This window comes from Megascapheus bottae, chromosome 19 (assembly GCF_031878675.1).
Source record: "Megascapheus bottae isolate mThoBot1 chromosome 19, mThoBot2.hap1, whole genome shotgun sequence".
Taxonomy (NCBI): domain Eukaryota; kingdom Metazoa; phylum Chordata; class Mammalia; order Rodentia; family Geomyidae; genus Megascapheus; species Megascapheus bottae.
Genome location: NC_143527.1, coordinates 34,746,231 through 34,766,018, shown reverse-complemented (window position 1 = coordinate 34,766,018; position 19,788 = coordinate 34,746,231). Strand labels below are relative to the sequence as shown.

The following is a 19,788-nucleotide window of genomic DNA, read 5'->3' as shown; positions in this document are numbered from 1 at the left end:
GACAAAACAAACAAAAACAAAAACAAAGAGAACAAAAGAAAATAAACCATAGGAGCCAGTGACTGAAAATCTAAATCTAAAAGCCAAAAGGCCAAGGGCAAGGACTGAAGTTTGGGTAGTGGTAAGGTATTTGACAAATGACTTTGGAGAATACATTTTCTATGAAAGGTTATTGATGACTGGTGGAAGCCAGTTGACAGATGAGTCAGGAAATGGAAGGTGGAGGAAATTCGAAGGAAATAAATGCAAACAAAACAAAACAACTCTTGTGACAAGGTTTCAAAATCATGCAAAAGATTGTTTTTGGTTTTCAAAATGGAGAAGCCAATACACATTTGAAGAGAAAAGTGTGCTGACAGAAAGAAGACATGGAAGGAGCTGAGAAAGAGTCCTTCTGCTCACATTAAAGGGTTCATGAAGGCAGAAAGATTACAACTGTGGGACTTCCCAATAGAATTTTCCATAACTAAGAGAATGGCTCCTACCTGTACCTTTTCAGGTGGTAGCTTTGAACCTTATCTGGCTACTAAGCATTTGAAATATTTTTGTGAGACTGGATTCTTAAAATTCAATTTAAATTAAGTAAAATAGTTACATATTAAAATTACTGAATGGCTACCACCTGGAACAGATCATGGTATTTCAGAAAACCTGACTTCTAAAGATAAAGTGTAAATTCCCTCTGACTCAAGAGAGAAGAAAAATAGGGAAAGAAGCTAGAGATGCATCATATGCAGGGAAGGAAAGATGAGGTAGGCCCTGCCAGGTGACTTTGATCTTTGCTGGTTACTTCTTGGTGCTATTAGATCATTAGTTTCAAAGAACTTACCTGAGTTAGACATATGATAATTCACCTCCCATATGATCTGAATTGCACAGTATATACTGCCAGTAAACCAAGGACTTCCCTGTTCTCACCAAACACTTGCATCCCCGGCCTGTCCACAACCCTATTTGTGTAACAGAAAGCTGGAAAGGTCTTGGTGACGCAGGACCTTTGTTCCTTGAGACAAAGAATTCCTGAGGTGATCTCAGAGTGTGAAAAAGTTCATTTCCTAGGCCACATTCTGTTTCATCATCCCAAGGCCATTTTGGATATGAACATTTCAAAGCTAAAAGGAGAAGAAACCCCTCAGGAAGATTTCACGTAGACTTAGTAGAAGTTTTATTGAAGAATTTTCCATGCAGAGAAATGGGCATATACTCAGTGCTGTGTCCCACAGGTAAACCAGAGAGAATTCTAAATCATCATTCATGGTTGCCTTGAAGTAGCTTCCCCAACACCCTCATGATTTTTTGGTGTACCCTTCTCAAGATGGGGGTATGTGCTATTTCGACTGTTTTTTTTTTTTTTAAATCTCCACAGCTGGGAATTCAAGATGCTATACTTCGGCAGAAGTCCATGAAGGAATTAATTGATATGAGCCAGAAGTTGATTGCCATTTAAGTACTCAGCCTCGACCATTGCCAAGTTTCTCTCTTTGCAGAAAGAACTGAGATTGCCTGCAAACCAGCTCATTCAGGATGTGAGCATAAGATGGAATTCAACCTTTAATATGCTGTAACACCTGCTTGGAAATAAAGGGGCTCTGTGCCTTTCCCCCCCCAAGGAGTTGACAGCTGACTTCATTACTGAGGAATCTGGCAGACATGGGTAGTGGCTAGTCTTTAGTCTCAGGAGGTTCCCACCCTGGAATGCGGTACCAACCAGACCAAAGCTTTGAGACTCTGCCAGATATTCCTGCTGTGCCATTTTACCTGAACTCATTCCTCTTCCTTGAACTCTCGTTGTCAGTACCTTTGGTGGGAGCTTTCTCCTAGAGAGGGAGGTAGTGAGAGGCTCTGGCCTGCTGAATCGAAATGGGGAAGTGTTTGCAGGTGTTTTATAATGGGCTCTGGATTAGTAAACTTCCTTTCTCAATGGTTCTGCAATGCTGCATTTACCAGACAACAGCAGACACAAAGTCAAGGTTGCCCTCTCTGAAATGGGACTGGAAGGTGCATTGATATCCTTGTGCTATTCTATAAAAGATTCAGAGCTGCTTTCAGAAGCATGGCGCAGCCCCTAGAGCCTCTTGTAGATTGTTAGCACCATCCTCTTCCACTGGTGCTGAAACTGCTTGCATTTATCAGTCTTCATGGTAGTTTCTACCTTGTCATCTGTTTGCATGATTCCAAATGCATATTAATCTGGCCTTCAATAGCAACATAGAAAATAGAAGATCTGACTTGCATGAGAGAATATTAAGTGTGGATTTGTAGTCTTCATTCCTTAAAATAATCCTTCTAAAATCTTATGGTTGCCAGGTGGCTCATGCCCATAATCCTAGCTAGTCTGGAGGCTGAGATCTGAGGATTGCAATTCAAACCCAACCTGAGAAGGAAGGTCTGTGACATTCTTATCTCTAACTACCAAAAAGTGGAGATATAGCTTAAGTGGTAGAGTGCCAGCCTTGAGCACAAAAGCTAAGGGATAGTGCCATGGCCCTAAGTGCAAGCCCCAATACTAGCAAAAACAAACAAAAATTTCAGTGTCCAGCTTCTATGGAACACATATATTTGCTAGATTATGGCTCAGCCAAAGCAAGATAAATATGAAGGTCACAGAATGATGACTTCAGAACTGTATATCATGTTAATTAAAAACAAAGCAAAATTTAAAGTCTAATATGCAAAAATTATATTACAGTTTTAAAGCATCAACTCAAAAATGTGGGGACAAAAATTAGAAAAAAATAATGTTGATGCTAGAGGTCAAAATTGGTGATCTCAGGGTTAGGCTGGCCTGAATGTGCGTCTCATATGGCCCACACAGTCGGGGTCAGCAGAGTCTGAATTACAAAAATGAAATAGGTTGCCAACATTTGGGAATTGGAACAAAGCGTCTTACCACCTGGGCTGTTGGCTCCTCCTGAGACCTGAGCAATCTGGCACCAGGAGCCTGCTCTCCCTGCAGGCTCCAGTTGGGCAGGTGCATTGGACAGGACTCTCCAGGCTGTCAGAGATCCCACCAGGCCAGATTTCTCACCAAGTTTGTCATCCTTGGACCAGATATATAAGTGATGAGTTTCTGGGTCATTCCCCTTTCCTTCCTTTTCCCATATGGGTTATGATGTTAAACAAAATCATTAGTCACCTGATAATAAAAGGTAATGTGAAGGTGCCTAAGGCCCAGGCTACTTTTCTGCTCCTTGGATATTCTTTTCAATATCGTGCCCTGGGGATGTGAGCTTGGTTAATACTGGTCACTTTGGAGCTAAGTCACATGGGAGCTTTGGATGTGTGGCTTGTCTTCTAGGTCAATTAAGTTAGAAGCTCTGACTGGGACTCTGGCCTTAGAATTTGATTTATAAAGTTATAGGGATTTCAGTCTAAATAGGACTTTCTACCATCCTTCAGAAGTACTTCTTAGCCTCGTTAACTATTGACATTTGAGGCTAGATTAATTCTTTGTTTTGGGCCCCTGTCCTGTGAATTGCAGGATGGTTAGCAGCAACTCTGTCCTCCATTCAGAGATGCAGAAGCATTCTTCCAGATGAGGATTGTAGTAAAATTATGAAATGGTGATCCACTTACCCAGATATAAATTCTTTTTGGAATTAAGAAATAGGAAAACACATTTTTAGAGCAACAGATAAATTCATTTCTGGTTACATATATATATACATGTATATGTGTATGTGTATATGTATATATATGTACATGTATATGTATATGCATATGTATATATATTTTCCCTCCTTTATTACCATGAAGCTACAAGTCAAGGCTAAAATACACACAAAACTTCAAACAGAGGCGTGGGCAGAACAACTACTTTGGTGGATTTTTCTCCTCTCCAACTTTAGATGGCTTTCCTATTAATGTTTTGTTATTCTTTAATATGCCATCTATTCTTAGGGAATGAAGTAGAATAAAAACATAAATAAGGTAAACAGTCTAAGGCAGAAATGACTGTTTCAAACCTCGGTCAGCAATTACCATTCAAAGAATGATTGGTTACAAGGAGGAAGCATCTGCTACACATGAGCTACCTGTTCTAGAAGGTTAACCAACTTCATAAGCAAATTGTGGCCAATGCCACCTTCTGGCCTCTCAGCCTTGTCTAGGAAGAGGCTGGATTGTTAAAGCAGTCTAATGGCCAATCCTAATAGCACTCTGGGAATGACAAGCCCTGCCATTCCGTCTTCCTGAGAAATTAGAGACTGCCTACATCCTGGTGTTTATCTCCAGTCCGGAACATTTCTGTGACCGGCTACTTGGAATGTATTCCTGGGATAATACCACCACCTGCTTTCTGTATATGCAGAGGAGACTTCTGTGAATAAAAATACAACCCACTCCTTCATAACCAGAAGTTTTAAAGCTTTAAAAAATCATTATTGAGTGTGGCTATTTCATTTGAAATGCAAAATCCTGAATAGAGATCTTAATTTTTTAAATATAGCTGAGTGTTTTAATTATGGATGCACTTGCATATTCTCAGCATACTTTATTATTTATGTAGCTGGTGAAAGAGCTTTTTAATTAAATAGCATGCTGGCAATCCATTGTGAAATGTATAGATGTAGGTTTTCTTAGAATTAAAAAGCTACACACACACACACACGCACAACACACATGTGGGCACTTACAAAACATTCTGCTAGGTGTACATGTGGACATATTTTAATCATTACAGCGTACATGTTTTTGAATGATCATGAATTTCATAGAAATTTTAAAATATTGGAAACAAAATAAAGAGGGCACTGTGCCAATGCTTTGCTAGGCTATCCACATCTAATGCATTCAAATAACTTGGAGCTATGGCTGAATGGTAGTTCTCAATGTGTGGTCCACCAAACAGCCACATCACATTATGTGAGTTCGGCACGTAATTGAGTCCCACCAAATCAGCAACTGTACATTGGATCTTGCACCCCATTATGTAATAAGCTCTTTCAGGAGATCCTCAGGAAGGCTGAAGCTTTGGGAAGAGAACAGTGCCTTGTGGTGCTAGTAATTAAGCTAGTATGGACAAGCCTACTGTTTTGAGGACTTGCTTATGATGTTTAGAGTTTAAAAGGGATCAAAAGAGTCATATAGGTAAATATAGGAAGCATGATTTTGGTGAAAGTTGTCCATGAATTATCAGATCTCTAGTTAGTAACTTTTAACTAAGCATGTGCACTAGGGTCCAACTTACACATCGTTAGTCTTATCATTGTCGTTATCATTGTCATCGTGTCATGGTAGTCACCTCCTCCTCCTCCTCCTCCTTCATAACACAGAAGCTCTGAAAGCAGAGTTTCTACTTACCCACCATGTCATGGCATAGATATCCCATGTTTATATGTAGGCTGATGACCAAGAGCTGTTACCTTTCCTGGCCAAGTGAATGGAGGCCAGGAGAAGAAGCGATTTGGAGAAGACCCCATTGGGAGTCAATGCTAGCACCAGAAGGAACAACCATCTGAATCCCCACTCTGTACTTTGTCTTCTGAACAATTCTGCTTCTTAAGTACACATAAGCCAAACTGCCTCTCAAATTGCAGCCATCTACTTCGAGTTCAGATTTGCACAGCATGACATAAATTGGGCTGCAAATTATGCAGAAACAGCCATCACATCCATCTGTGATGTCAGAATCCTCAAGTACAATGTGACCTGTTAGCATCTATGGGTCTGGGAAGTATGCTGGGCCTCACTCTTTCCCTCTGCAACATGATGAATACCCTCCCAACCGTATTTGGCCCAGTGTGGAAAGGTTAAATATTATTGAGGTTGTGCCTGGGGTATTCTCAAGAGCCGATTTCATCTCCAAGGAAGCCAGCAATTAGACTTTTTTCTTTCTTCTTTTTTTTTATTAATGATAAGAATAACTAGGAAAAGAAAACACACAAATACACTCATACCTAATGGTAAACTGAATTTATTTCCTCTTGGAAAACAATTCCAGTAATCTCCAGGTTCAGACCGCAGAGTAAACATTAATAACAGTAACATACAGGTTAGTTCAACTGATTCAAGAATTTGGTGGTGTGAAATCATTAAGGAAAACCTTGAACACTCAAAGCTTCAAATGTATCCAGGAAAAAAAAATTTCTTTGACAGTCTACATAACTACTATTGCATATAGAGTGAAGCTACCTGTCACATTGCAAGGCTTACAAATATATATACGGGCCTTATCCAGCTGAGGAGTTCTGTGCTGCAGGAACATCTCTTTGTGGTCTGCAAGAATCTTCATCCATTAAAAAAAAGTCTTGGATTATAACCATTGATATACCAAAAGAGAAATTTTAGGCTTAAGGTAAATAAAAGGAAGTCCAACCATAGTTCCATTGTGTAACAATTTTGCTTTAAATGTCTTCCTTGAAAATACTTTCTCTTAAGCCATTTTGCTTACTGTTTTTTTTTTTTTCATTTTAAAATCTTGCCTGAATAGGGCCCAAGTCCACTTGTCTTTACAAGACCATTGTAGTATCAGACGACATGACATATACATGTGCAACACTTTATATACAAGGAGTCTATCTGGTGCTCAAAAGTTCAAACACATGAACATCCAACAATTTTGATAATACAAGTTTTATGGTACAATGCAATGTTTCTGAATAATATACATTAACAATGAAAAGTTTCGTGCAAAGAGTAAAACATGTTCCCTTTTTTGTGCCCCAAAGTCCTTCTCCTTGAGAGTCCACATTTGAACTAACTGCTATGTTGGGTCATCGTATGATTCTGGAAAGGAAAGAGAAGAGAGGAGAACTTAAATGACTTGTTTCTCATCAAATCAAGCAGAAAGCAATGGCATGTGAAGGTTTTTGTACCAGGTGCACTTATTTGTGGGTGCATAATTTCCTTATTGTTCCCATGGAGACTCAGACACAGAGGCCCCAGTGAAGAAACAACCTGTAATCATGAAGAATGCGGGACCCTGGCAGGACAGATGCTGACGCTTCCTTTCTTTGCCTCTGATAGTTTCAAAGATCAGCAGGGCTGTAGTGTGTGTGTGTGTGTGTGTGTGTGTGTGTGTGTGTGTGTGTGTGTGTGTGTATGTATGTGCCTGTCCTGGGCTTCAACTCAGGCCTGGTTGTTGTCCTGAGATTCCTTCGCTCAATGCCATTGCTCTGCAACTCAAGCTACAGTTCCATTTCTGGCATTTAGGGTCATTTAGAGGATAAGATCTCATAGATGCTACAAACCATGACCCTTAGGTCTCATCCTCCTGAGTAGATAGGATTACAAGCATGAGCCACCAGCACCAATCCAGGGGAGCAACCTTTTAACAGTTCCTGTTGCTACGCATCATTACTACTGATTGTGTATGACTGTGTTCTAGCCTCTTAAGATTGCGATGCCCTCCTTCCTTCCTTCCTTCCTTCCTTCCTTCCTTCCTTCCTTCCTTCCTTCCTCCTTCCTTCCTTCCCTCCCTCCCTTCCTCCCTCCTTTCCTTCCTTCCCTTCCTGTCATCCTTCCTTTTTTTCCCCTGTTGTTATGATTTCAATACTAGGCTTTGACCTCAGGGCTTTGTACTCTCCCTTAGCTTTTGTTCTCAAGATGGGTACTCTACCCCTTGAGCCATGCTTCCACCTTTCATAGGCTTTTCTGTCCTATCTGGCTTTTTTCTCTCTATTTCCTTTTTCATATATTTTTTATTGTAATTATTAGAAGGGTTACACTATATTCACCAAATAAAAGGTGCATTACTTCACAAACATTGATACCCTTTCTCATGTCTTGGTCCCCATTTCCTTCCCCCCACCCCCACCCCTCATCTTGTTTCCCCCCCTTCCCTATCCTATTTCACATAACCAAATAAGCATACATACAATATGTCAGATAACAAGGTGAATTACTGTAACAATATGAGATAACCAAGGGACAGCAAAAGAGATGAGTACATTAAGTACAACAATCACTCCTTATATGGTTTTTGTTTCTATATCCTGGAGGTCCTTTCTTTTTTTGGGGGGGGGTAATTGCCAAGTAGTGGAATTGCTGGATCATAGGGGAGCTCTATGTTTAATCTTTTGAGGAACTGCCATACTGCTTTCCATAGTGGTTGAACGAGTTTGCACTCCCACCAACAGTGTAGTAGTGATTCCTCCTGGTCACATCCCCACCAGCATTTGTTGTTATTAGATTTTTTCATCTTGGCCATTCTAACTGGAGTGAGGTGGAATCCTCAGGTCTCCGACTCCTGAATAGCTAGGGTTATTCATGTGTTACCAGCTCCTGTCTGGTTGTGAACATTTTGACAGCAATGCATATGGTCAAGGAAGGGGAGAGCTACATGGTAATGAGGAAAATATATGTGTTTTGATTTACTGCATGAATATATCTTTCTCCCGTGTTCAAAGTACATTTAAGGATAAACTAATTTCTGTGTGTGTGGGGCCCCATGGTTTGAACTCAAGATGTGATCTTTTGTGCTCAAGGCCATGGCTCTACTTGAGCCTCAGCTCCACTTCTGGTTTGTTTGGTGGTAAAGCAGATGTAAGAGCCTCTTGGACTTGGCTGCCCAGGATAGCTTTGAACTATGATTCTTGGGAACTCAACTTGCTGAGTAGCTAGGATTACAAGTGTGAGTTACTAGCACCTGGCAAGAATTAATTATTTTTATGTCAACTCTTTACATCTATGTATTGATTTTAAATTTGTCTAAAAAGTACTTTTGAGAAGGCCTACTCAAAATATTGCTGAGAACAATTAACTTTAATATTTCCTTAAAAACCAACACAATGATGACCAGAGAGCTTAATTAACGATTATACTGTTCTAAATCCCAAATACATAGTTTCCCATACTTTCTGTTATCTTTTTTCTTTCATCTATTTACTTATTTATTTTTGCCAGTCCTAGGGTTTGAACTGAGGGCCTGGGCACTGTCTTTGAATTTTCTCTAGGGTACCACCCTACTACTTGAGCCACATTTCTAGCATTTTCTGTGTACATGGGACCAAGGAATCGAACTTAGGGCTTCATGCATGCTAGGCAAACACTACCTCTAGGCCATACTCCCAGCCAACTTTCTGCTATCTTAAAGTCAAGAATTATGTTTTGCTAAGTAAAACCAACTGACCAAATATCCAACCAACCAAATAACAGTTATAGAAAAAGGCAAAGAACCTATTCGTTATTTAAATAATAAAGCTAGGTGTGATGACTCACATCTATAATCAGGTGGAGATTAGAAGGACTGAGGACTGAGGGAAAAAAAAATCACAAGATTCTACTTCAACCAATAAGGTGACAAAGTGAACTCTGTCTTTTCAGCTTTGTGGGAGTTCATAGATAGAAGGATTGCAGTTGAGCTTGACTCCAGGTAAATTGAAAGATCCAGAGCTGCTGAATCATGCCTGTAATCCTTACTACTCAGGAGGCTGAGGTCTGAGGATCTCAGTTTGAAGCCAGACAGGGCAGGAAAGTCAATTTCACACACTCACAGAACTACTGAGGTCGTGCTTCAACTAACAGAGTATCTACCTAGCAAGCACGAGACCTTGAGTTCAAACTCTTGTACCACTAAAAAGTTGGAACACGAAAAGAATTATGAGCAATTTTCTTTTCTTTTTTCCTAATCATCAATGGTAAAGAAAAATCAATGTAAAAAATCAACTTAATAACATCCTTATTTTTATCTCAATAAACTCATTCTTATTTTTTCTATTTCTTTACAGTAGACATTGTTTCTTGTTTTCCACAATACCTACTTACCTGTCTATTTGTATAGATGTGTGGGTAGTATTAATCATACCACTTTAAATGTTTAAGTGTTTATGAAGCTCACTCCATCTTTAAAAAGGACTCTAGGGATTAATAAAGGGAGACATGTCATGAGCTCGCCAGTGTGCTGATGTGTCACTATGTGGAGGTAAGATATTGTGAAACAAGTGCCTACAACCAAATGGCTCATGGTAGCTGGCACCACTTGTGCCTTTGATGCTTTTATTCCAATACTAGAGCCATACAAGTCTCTTCAGAGCTGCAAAGACGTGCACAAATTCACCTACCTCACTTCTTGAAACCGATTAAAGTCATTACTATAAAGAAGTTGTGCTTTGAATGTAAAATAAAAGAATTAAATCATTTATAAGGAGGAGGAGATGGGTTTGTAAAGTAGAAGCTTATACAAAAATTTAAAAAGCAGTGATATAAGTAACATAAAAATGGGAAATCTGGTATGAAAACCAATCAAGGCATGAAACCCTTGTGTAGCAATGCTTGGAAATCACTGAGACCCATTTACTCTCAGTATTGTTTTTTTCCGTCTTTGCTCCAGACTAACTGAGGTCCAAGACAGTATCTTCCCAGAGGTTTGTGGGAAATGCAGATATTTGTATTGGGCTGAGGGAAGAAATCTCAGATGATTCTGATCCATCCTCACTGGCGCTCCCATGACCTCTGAAGGTCTCAGGGGATGGTTTTGCTCCCTTCCAATCTATATATTACTAGTACTATGATTTTTACTTTCCAGAGGAAGAATGACATCTATATGCCACATAATTCATTTGAGTGACTTGTAGGTGTTAAAGAGAACAGAGTTCTCAGTGTTCTGCTTCCAGAGTGACTGGGTGTTCTCAGAAGAGGTGTAAGTTCACGGGAGTGTCCAGTGATTCTTATGTATGCTTTGGGGAAAAATCAGACATCATTTCTTTGGAAATGATGGTTAAAAACATTGGGAAGAGAAAGATTAGACAGCAGAAACTGAGCAAAAGAAGGGAGATTCTCTTGCCCTGGCCACTGGCCAGTTTCAAGGCTTGATGACACAAAGGCACATGAGCAGAGGTGGGCAAGCCATAGCCAGGCCTCAAGCAGGTAGCCTTCTCTGTAAAGGAGGTTTGAGTTCTTTAAGTCTGAAGGAAGCCACTCCACTAGAACAAAGCAGTGGGTAATCTCACCAATTTTACACAGCAATTCACAGTCCCCAAAGCACTTTAATGCAATGACAGGTTATGAGAAAAAATATCTGTTTCAATGAAGGGAAAGTGTTTTACATAATCGAGAAGAACATCAACGCAACATTGGTGGAGGTGGGGGGCAATGACAGAAAAGGAAGTGGAAGAGAAGCAAACTTCCATAATCCCACAGAGAGCTATATTCTACTCTGCAAAAAGCCATCTCCTGGAGACCCCATGTCTAAGTAACTGAAAATTGCAAACCATTAATCCCAGTTATGAACAGTTGTTTTACACGAGAGGGGTTTATGTTTTATTTCTTTTTCCAATCAAATCCACAACACACCTTAAAGCTTAAAAGAAGAGCCATATAGGTATGCTATTTTAATTTAATAGCAAGGTTTCAAAACCCACTTTCTTTTCTGTAAAGGGCCCCATTTGAAAGGAATGTCTCTCTTTCTCTTTCCCTCTCTCTTTCTTTCTCTCCCCTCCCCCCACCTCTGTAAATGTGAAATTAAGCAGAGGAAGCTAAAAAACAGATGAGGGCCTTAAAAATTCCCTTCTAGCACTATGTATTTCTTTTAAAATATGAGATGCCTTCCATTTTACAAGACTGGAATTCTCATTTTGGGATTGGCACGCTAACAAATGATTAATTCATACTTCTTTTTTTTTTCCCTGAGAGCTGACCACATTTGCTGGTCAAACGGTTTAATCCTATTTTAAATGTGAGCCAAGAAAAATATTTTTAAATAAAAATAAATCCATGATCCTCTGAAACTGTTCACCTTGCCATCCTGGTATGATCCAATTTTCCAGCAATCTTGTTGGGAATTGGAATTTTTTCACTTAGAACAATTTTTGCACTTTGGAGCAAAGAAAGGAGAAATCTACCTTCCTAGGAATGAGAAATTAAATTTCTACTCCCCCAAAAGTTGCACCCATAGATTGCACTGACTTTTCTCATTCGCTGGCAGAGACCCTACCCCCTCTGTGCTTTGTAACCCTCAGTTGGAAATGACAGAAATGTTAAATGGCAATGGTAATAAAAAATAAAAACAGCATTTTAATGGGAGTTTTGTGAAATCTGTTGATTCAAAGATGTTAATCATTTTTTAAAACCATGACTTGTCTATTTATAGCCTTTTGTTTCAAACAAATTCTGACAAGCTTTTAAAACTAGAAAAATGAGCCAGCATGCTATTTTAAAAAGGAATGGGCAGGGGGAAGGGGGAGGGAGAGAAAATAACGAGCTTTCTACTAATCCACAGTGCCATTAGAATCTCAAATTCAGACTGCAGTTGTATTCAATTTAAATGAGATGTTTTCCAACCCAATGAAATAGAAGGCAATTGTGGTGAAGAGACAATGCAAAGCAGGACGAAATAAATATAAAGATTAAATGTGGCTGTTGTTTTTAACAGATGGTGACAGCCTTGTGACAGCATGTTGTTTTTTCTTGAGTTGAGGAACACAAACATCCATAATCAATCATCACTGATTAGCTAATTATATTATCCTTCTTTTTATCACTTGGGTTGTACCTTTATCTGCAAATACTGAGGACAATCAGTATTTTTTTCCTGGGCAGCACATTCCAGTTCACACACAGGCTGCAAGCAGAATTCAACATTACCTTTCAGCACAAGGGCTTTATTTTATTTTATTTTTTATTTTTTTAAACAAAAGCAATTGGTTTCCAACAGGCTGGATAATAAGTCTTTTGACCTGCATTCTTCTTTGACCCATTAAGGTCAACTCTGTGCTCAGCACAGAGCTGACTGAGGAAATGTCTGTAAGTCCAGCATTTCATCTCCTGCCCACTCAAAATAAAGCTTTCTTTAAATGTGTCTGTACGGGTCCCTGAAGGCCAAAGAGGCCTCCCTGTAGTGGGCAATAGAGGGACAGAAGCTTCTACTTTTATTAATGAATGCAGACCATTATGAGTCTGGCTGGCTCCTTTCCTGTTCCCAGAAGCATATACTGTACGTGACTTAAAATGCTAGAATATTGACACAAAGCGAGCCGGGCACCCCTAAGGAAAATTACTCCTTGGATTTAATGTAGGCTCGTAACAGCTATTAGAGTACAAAATAAAACCCTCCGGGATCAGACTGACATATACCGCATTCTACCTAGTCCTCGAACATTAGAAGAATTTCTTTGTGAAGGCATTCTCAAGGACAGCATTAAACTGATTTTTGTAGCAATCCGCAACAGCTTTTTGGCTTAGAGCTTTTAGTACTAAATCTCTGCTTTGAATCAATATAAGTACTATATCTTCTGCATTAATCAATACATTTGGTTCAATACGTGTTCTATTAAATTATACTTTCTAATCAAGATTTTTACATTTCTATCCTTTCTTTTTCCTTCCTAACTTTGTCTGCTAGTAAAACAGTGTTTAAAAAGTATATGCAGATCAAGATGACAGGATACTTGGTTATCTTCTTTGCACCCCTCAGTCCTCCTATGTGACACACAAAAAAGGAGAAAAAAATAGCCACAAAGGCAAAGGGGGCCTTTAAGCATCTTACGAAGGTCAACAGAATGTGAATGGTAAATGAACATTTTCAAAGTCCACACAATTACAAGAGTTCTCATAATTTTAAATTAGTTAAAAGTGGATTGCTATTAGTTTGGAAGTGGCATTAAGAATGTTATAAAAATGACAATAAAGGCCCAAAGCAACTCAAGTTCATTTTTACCTCATTTTTCCACCCTCAGGTCTCCTTTGACCATAGATAAACACCACCCATTGTTGTATCTTTCCTGGCTGGATATATTCAGTGGAATTACGGTTTTGTAGAACTGGGAATCATCAGAAACATGATTGTGGACATGTACATCTTTCTGAGTTAGGTTATAGCTCCATGAATATTCTTTAAAAGGCAAAACAGGTATAATTTTCCCTATATGCTTAAAGGATCAGAATAACATAAGCACATTCCTTATATCCAGAGAAGCTGACTGATAATTTTTATACTTGGAGAACTTATTAGAATGAAATTCTCCACTTTTGTTATGATCTAGCAGAGTAGTAATTCTGGATCTGCCTGTCATGATAACACTTTCACTCCTCACTTTAATATCATGGATGTGCACAGGCAGAATTTGCCTGTTTATTTTTTCATATGTTAATGCCATCACCACAAACTTACAGGGACACTGATACATTTTCTTTTGACATTTCACAGTTCATACGGGCTCGTGCTGATGTCTCAAAGCATTTTTCTGGGGGACTCTAAGCTATACTGAAACAAAGGGTCATATGGCATCAGCAGAAGTGATCGGAAAAACACATGATATTACAGACAGAAAAGGACAATTAGGTTATTTAGTTTGTCCCCTTGCTGAAACAGAATTATTTTGTTAAGTTTATGCTCCAGGCCAGTTTTTAAGTGATTCTGGCTATGAAACTCAATCATTCCTTCCATAGGAAATGATTTCATATTCAAAGAAACCCCACAAAAAGACATGTTGTTGTTGCTCTTTGGCTATTCATGTAAATAAGCCCTGATAAGGGTGATATGGGACAGTCCCGAGGTATGAGGACATTGGCTTGTTCACAAGTTCGTGATTAGAAGCCTCAGCATATACTCAAAGTATACAGTTCTCCTTTCTCATCCAAAGTCTCCTGCAGGACTTCCCATAGCTATTTCCCAGTGATTACAGACATTAGATGCCATGGTTCATCCAAAGGCCCGTAGAGCTTGCCCCTACAGCATGGCTTCCAATATCAGTTCTGCCACTTGGAATTGGACAATTCTTGCTTCTGAAAGACTGAACTGGGTCATGTAGGAGGTTTAACAGTTTTTGAGCCTGTACTGATAACAGGTCAGTGGCACCACTAAAATTGTGACAGCCAGAACTGTCTATAAACATTGTCACATATCACTCATTCTCAGTTGGGGTCCATTATATTATTGTATAAGGAAACATTTGCATGTGAATAATGACAACTTAGAGATAAGGAAAATCCCAAGTTCCATGAACTGGAAACATCTAGAATAAGGAGGGATAAGAGGAAAACAAATGTACTCTTTATCTAACTTATGTAATTGTAACCCACTTCCTCATCACCTTTTCAACAAAGATTTTAAAAAAAGACCTGATCTAAAGGGCAAGGAAATGGTTTGATTGGGACACTGTACTGAGTAGGGGATCTTATTGAACTTGCCTTGGAACTGATACATTTGCTGAGGTGGTATCAACTTACTGGTCACGTTCTTGGGGGAAAAATGGAAATGGGAGAGACATATACTAGTCTTTATACTGAAAACAGCCCATACTCTCTGTGTTATGCATTGGTATGTTACTTCATAGTCATACTTCATATGAGACTTCTCCCGCACTTTAATAGGATAACAGGACACATATCTATCGCATGTGACTGTATTTCATACTTTAAAATTATGCTACAGGGTGATAGTGTCTATTTGCTCAGAAATCATGAATAGGTTTTTTGAGATAAGTCATAGATAGCATTGTTTCTGGGAGAAATCAAATATCTCCAGAAATGTTCTCTCATTCAGCAGGTGAACGTGCCACCAGTGAACAAAGTTTAGTAGCAATTAACCAATACCATTTAGGAATATTTGCAACCCAAAGGTATATAAATGGATTCAAATGTTAAGCTCTGGAAGTTAATATTTAGGATATGGATAAACATCTACTTTGAAAGAACTTCAGAACCACCATCCTCTATTTCCTGGTACAGGTTCAGTGGCAAGACTGCTGTAGTACTCCAAGAAGCCCATGAAGTGCCCAATTAGAGGAACAGAACAAAAGAAGCAAAACAAACATGGAAATATCTATTAAAAGTACAAAGATGGGGCTGGGAGTTTGGCCTAGTGGTAGAGTGTTTGCCTAGCATGCACGAAGACCTGGGTTCAATTCCTTGGTACCACATACTTAGAAAAAGCCAGAAATGGTGCTGAGGTTCACGTGGTAGAGTTCTAGCCTTGAGAAAAATCCAAGGAGAGTGCTCAGGCCCTGAGCTTAAGCCCAGAACTGGCAAAAAAAAAAAAAAAGTACAAAGATGATTCGTGTGTGTGTGTGTGTGTGTGTGTGTGTGTGTGTGTGTGTGTGTGGTGTATGTGTACTGGTTCTGGGCTTTGGACTCAGTGCCTAGATATTATTGTCCCTGAGCATCATTTGCTCAAGGCCAGCATTCTACTACTTAAACCAAGCCCCATTTATGGCTTTTTGGTGATTAATTAGAGATAAGAGTCTCGTGGATGGTTTTGCTTGGGTTGGCTTCAATCCTTAATTCTCGGATATCAGATTCTGAGTAGGTGTGAGCCATTAGTATCTGGCTAAAGCTGATTTTTCAAAGGAAATATCAGAATTAAATTTACCCAACAGTCCATTGAAACCATTCTATAGAAAGCAAGCAAAAGGGACAGAAGCTGTCTGGAGCATGGAGATTTTATTCAGCAGGTTCTTGAACTGCAGGATCCAGTGGATCGGGGGACAGAAGGCTTTGGTAGACAATACTGTCTAATAAGATATTCAGGGATTAAGTCTGTGCCTCACAGACAGATGTGCCCATGTGCCAGTTGTTGTTAAGCTTTAATTTTTTCCCCCTGTAATGTTTAATTTATCACACTAGTGCCTTCTAAACTGGAACATCTGTAAACAAGGTTAAGAATGACCTCCTTCCAATTTTACATCCATGAACAGTGCCCCTTCTTCGTGCTCTAATTTTAGATACCTTAAAGATAAATAAATCTGTACAAGGAAGAATGAAAAAAAGAGAAGGCTGGTCTGCTTCTATAAATGCTCATCTTGGACGAATACAAATTTTCTCTCTTCCAGGCTCTCGGTGCACATCACTGGCTCTTGGTGCTATAGCCATATTCAGGAAGGCCTTTCCCAGTCAAATGCAATTAAATAAAGTTCTGCTAAATATTTAACAGCCTTGCATAGTAATTAGCTGCAAGTAATGGGCACTTAAATTGATAACTGTACAGAATTACTCTCTTACACATATTAGGACTTTCTGCTGATTCCTTTTTGCTTAGATTTTTTAATCCTGGAAGATGTATTTTATTTTATTTTTCCAAAGGATTTATTTGATGAAACAAACCATCCTCACATTACTTGCCCAAGATCTTGCAGTTGAGTTGTTTGTAATCAGCAAAAGATTCCACTTGCTTTACTTACAGCAGTTCTGTGTTAGTAATCCATTGAAATTTCGTTAGGACTGAAAGATGTTGGAGCAGAGCATTGATTTAAAAACTAACTGGCAGCCTTAGGATTTAAACTCTGGTCCATCAGATTCGAAAGGTCATCTGATTAGAATGGGAGAGGCACAGGGTGTTGTAATTTATATTCAAAGGGTAACCTTTGTGGGGAGAGGAGCCAGGTCCTCTCAGCTTTTCCACTAGATAGAGACAGGATTCCCTTCAAACATATTCGAATAATTGTGAGAAATAGTTTTTTGAATTTGGGCAAAAAAGCAAAAGAAGTGTTATTTCCTTCTAGTGTATATTTATGCTATTAAAATAACTGCCACACTGGCAAACACATACTAGGTTCTAATCAAAGGCATTGGTTTAGTAAATATAGAAAACTAAAAACCTGTCAAAAGCAACATATTAATTGTAAAGTTTAAGTCACATCTTGACCGTAAGTATGTGTGTATGATTGTGTGCATGTGTGTGTGAGCTTATATAAATGTGTGTACTTTACCAGGAGGCTGTCTGTGCCTAAGTGAATGAGTGCTGTGTGGAACTGAACTGAATTATATACATGCATGAATTCCACAGGTGAAATTCCTATATTTGTGAATGTATGTATGTATGTATATATATATATTTTATATGTACGTACCATGTATGCACGTATGTGTGTACACACACACACCTACCCTGCAGTAATATTCCCACCTGGGCCAAATGTGGTGCATTATGCCTATGTTTCTAGATATCCAGAAAGAAGAGATTGTGATTGCAGTCTAAGTTAGCCTGGAGTAAACCTTATTTGGAAAATAATTAAGGCAACAAAGAGGTGGGAAGATGGTTTGAATGGGAGAACACCTGTCCAGTAAGTGCGAAGTTTTGGGTTCAACATTCAATATCATCAAAAAAGGGGGGAAGGGGAGGAAAGAAGGGATAAAAGGAGGGAGGGGGAAGGAGAAATGAGGGAGGGAGGGAGGAAGGAAGGAAGATAGGTGGGTAGGTCCTGGAGTGGAGAACACTATTTGAAGTAGTTCCAAGAAGGATTGATTTAAATTCTAAGAAATTCCTTTAAAAAAACAAATACTTCACAAGTCCAGTTAAATATCTCATAACTGGCTCCTCGCTTTAAAAAATAATTCTAGTTTAGATAATGGGTAGGAAATGTTAAACTACATTTCTTTCCCACTCTCCTATGCACATTTTTGTGCCTGGGACCACTTTAGGTCCTCTTTCTTCAATAGCCTTTCCTCTTGTTTCCCCAAAAGCTTCCCTGTTTCTGAACGAGTTCACACAGGCATCAAGAGAAATATCTAGGTTTGACTGAGTGCTTTTCTTACTTCTTATTACTTCTATTACTTCCTAATTCTTCCTATTACCTCTCTCTTGACACTGTGTCCTCTGAGACTCTTGCTCAGGTCTCACAATACCAGAGCTGTGCCCATCTACTCTTCCACCAACAAGAGCTTGTACTCATTCTCCTCCCCGTTTCAGGCCTTTACTTCTAGATCTACATGGGACAGTATCTTCACTCTCATAGCAAGATGGGCTACTGGAGAGACAGCCTTTTAATTCTCCCACACAATGATGTGCTGTAGCTATGGTGAGAGTAATCTATAACCCTCACATCCTTATACAATTTGCTACTCCAAGTTAATTTGAATTCATTACAATCAAGCAATATAATTAAAAAAATAACTCTTTAAAGTGAAGCATTTAACACGATCCTGGAAGAAAGGCAGTGTTGACTAGCAGAGCTCCAGGCAGCAGACAAGGCGCACACTCATAGAAATTCAAAGGTGAGCAGTAAACAAGTACACACAGCAATGCTGCCATGCATAAAGGGCCAGGCAACAGGAGGCCTCATTCTAATCAGTCCTCAAAGGAACCTGCCACACAGAAGTGGCACTTATTCTAATTTAAAGCCCTCATGCTTGCTTCAGTGTTGCAAAATTTATAAAAGAATAACTTCATTAAACCGCCTGGCACTTCAAACACAAATGCAAACCAGCCACAACACAGAAGGAGCTGGACAAGGAGAAGGGAAATATTCCCAGAGAGTTGTTAGCACAGATAGTGAAATAAAGTCTGCATTGTGGGGTTTCTCTTTCAGATGACGTGGTTTGCCGTGCAACTTGCCTTCACTGAAGACTTGTGCGACACGCTTTTTACTTATGCCCTGAGGCCTGTTGCTCTTGTATGTCTGCTTAATAACACTGAAAATCATTCAGAGCAGTTGGGCAAGCTGTGTCAGATGCAGAAATACATCTGGCAATCCATAAATGAACACTATTCAGTGTTCCTTTCTTGGTCTGTAAGGAGATGGATTCTCACTCCACGATTACAGCTCCCATTTACTGGGGTATATATTTCAGACTTGCCTAACTTGTTGAAAATCTAATGTGAAAGAAAAAAAATTTCCTCCTTAACCCTGGCATTGAAGAAAGAAAGCAGTAATGAGGGTTAAGTGGAAACAGTGTGCCAGATGCACACACAATGCTGGAGAAAGGTACTGGCACACCCTAAAACACACACTTTTAAGGAAACTTTATTTTCCCTCCTTCCCCTGAATCAGAGAATCACGAAAATGCTCCAGTAAAATAACTTCAGGCAGTTATGTCAGAACACACATCATTTTATGCTGAACTGTCAGCATATTTCTCCAAATCATTTTTTTAGGAATGCAATGAAAAGACAAATCTAGAAGTCTGTATAAAAAA

The 19,788-nt window shown here is 39.2% G+C and overlaps 1 protein-coding gene across 4 annotated transcripts in view; it reads right to left on the bottom strand.

Annotated features, from left to right (window-relative positions):
- Window positions 1–5,898: 5,898 nt before the first annotated feature.
- The window catches only part of Znf521 (zinc finger protein 521), a 283,510-nt gene continuing 269,620 nt past the window's right edge, over window positions 5,899–19,788 (bottom strand). For all 4 annotated transcript variants that reach the window (XM_090353315.1, XM_090353312.1, XM_090353314.1 and 1 more), the window contains one exon: window positions 5,899–6,726. In XM_090353315.1, coding sequence (XP_090209441.1) covers window positions 6,697–6,726 — 30 coding nt within the window. In that variant the 3' untranslated portion in view covers window positions 5,899–6,696. The remainder of the gene's footprint in view (window positions 6,727–19,788) is intronic.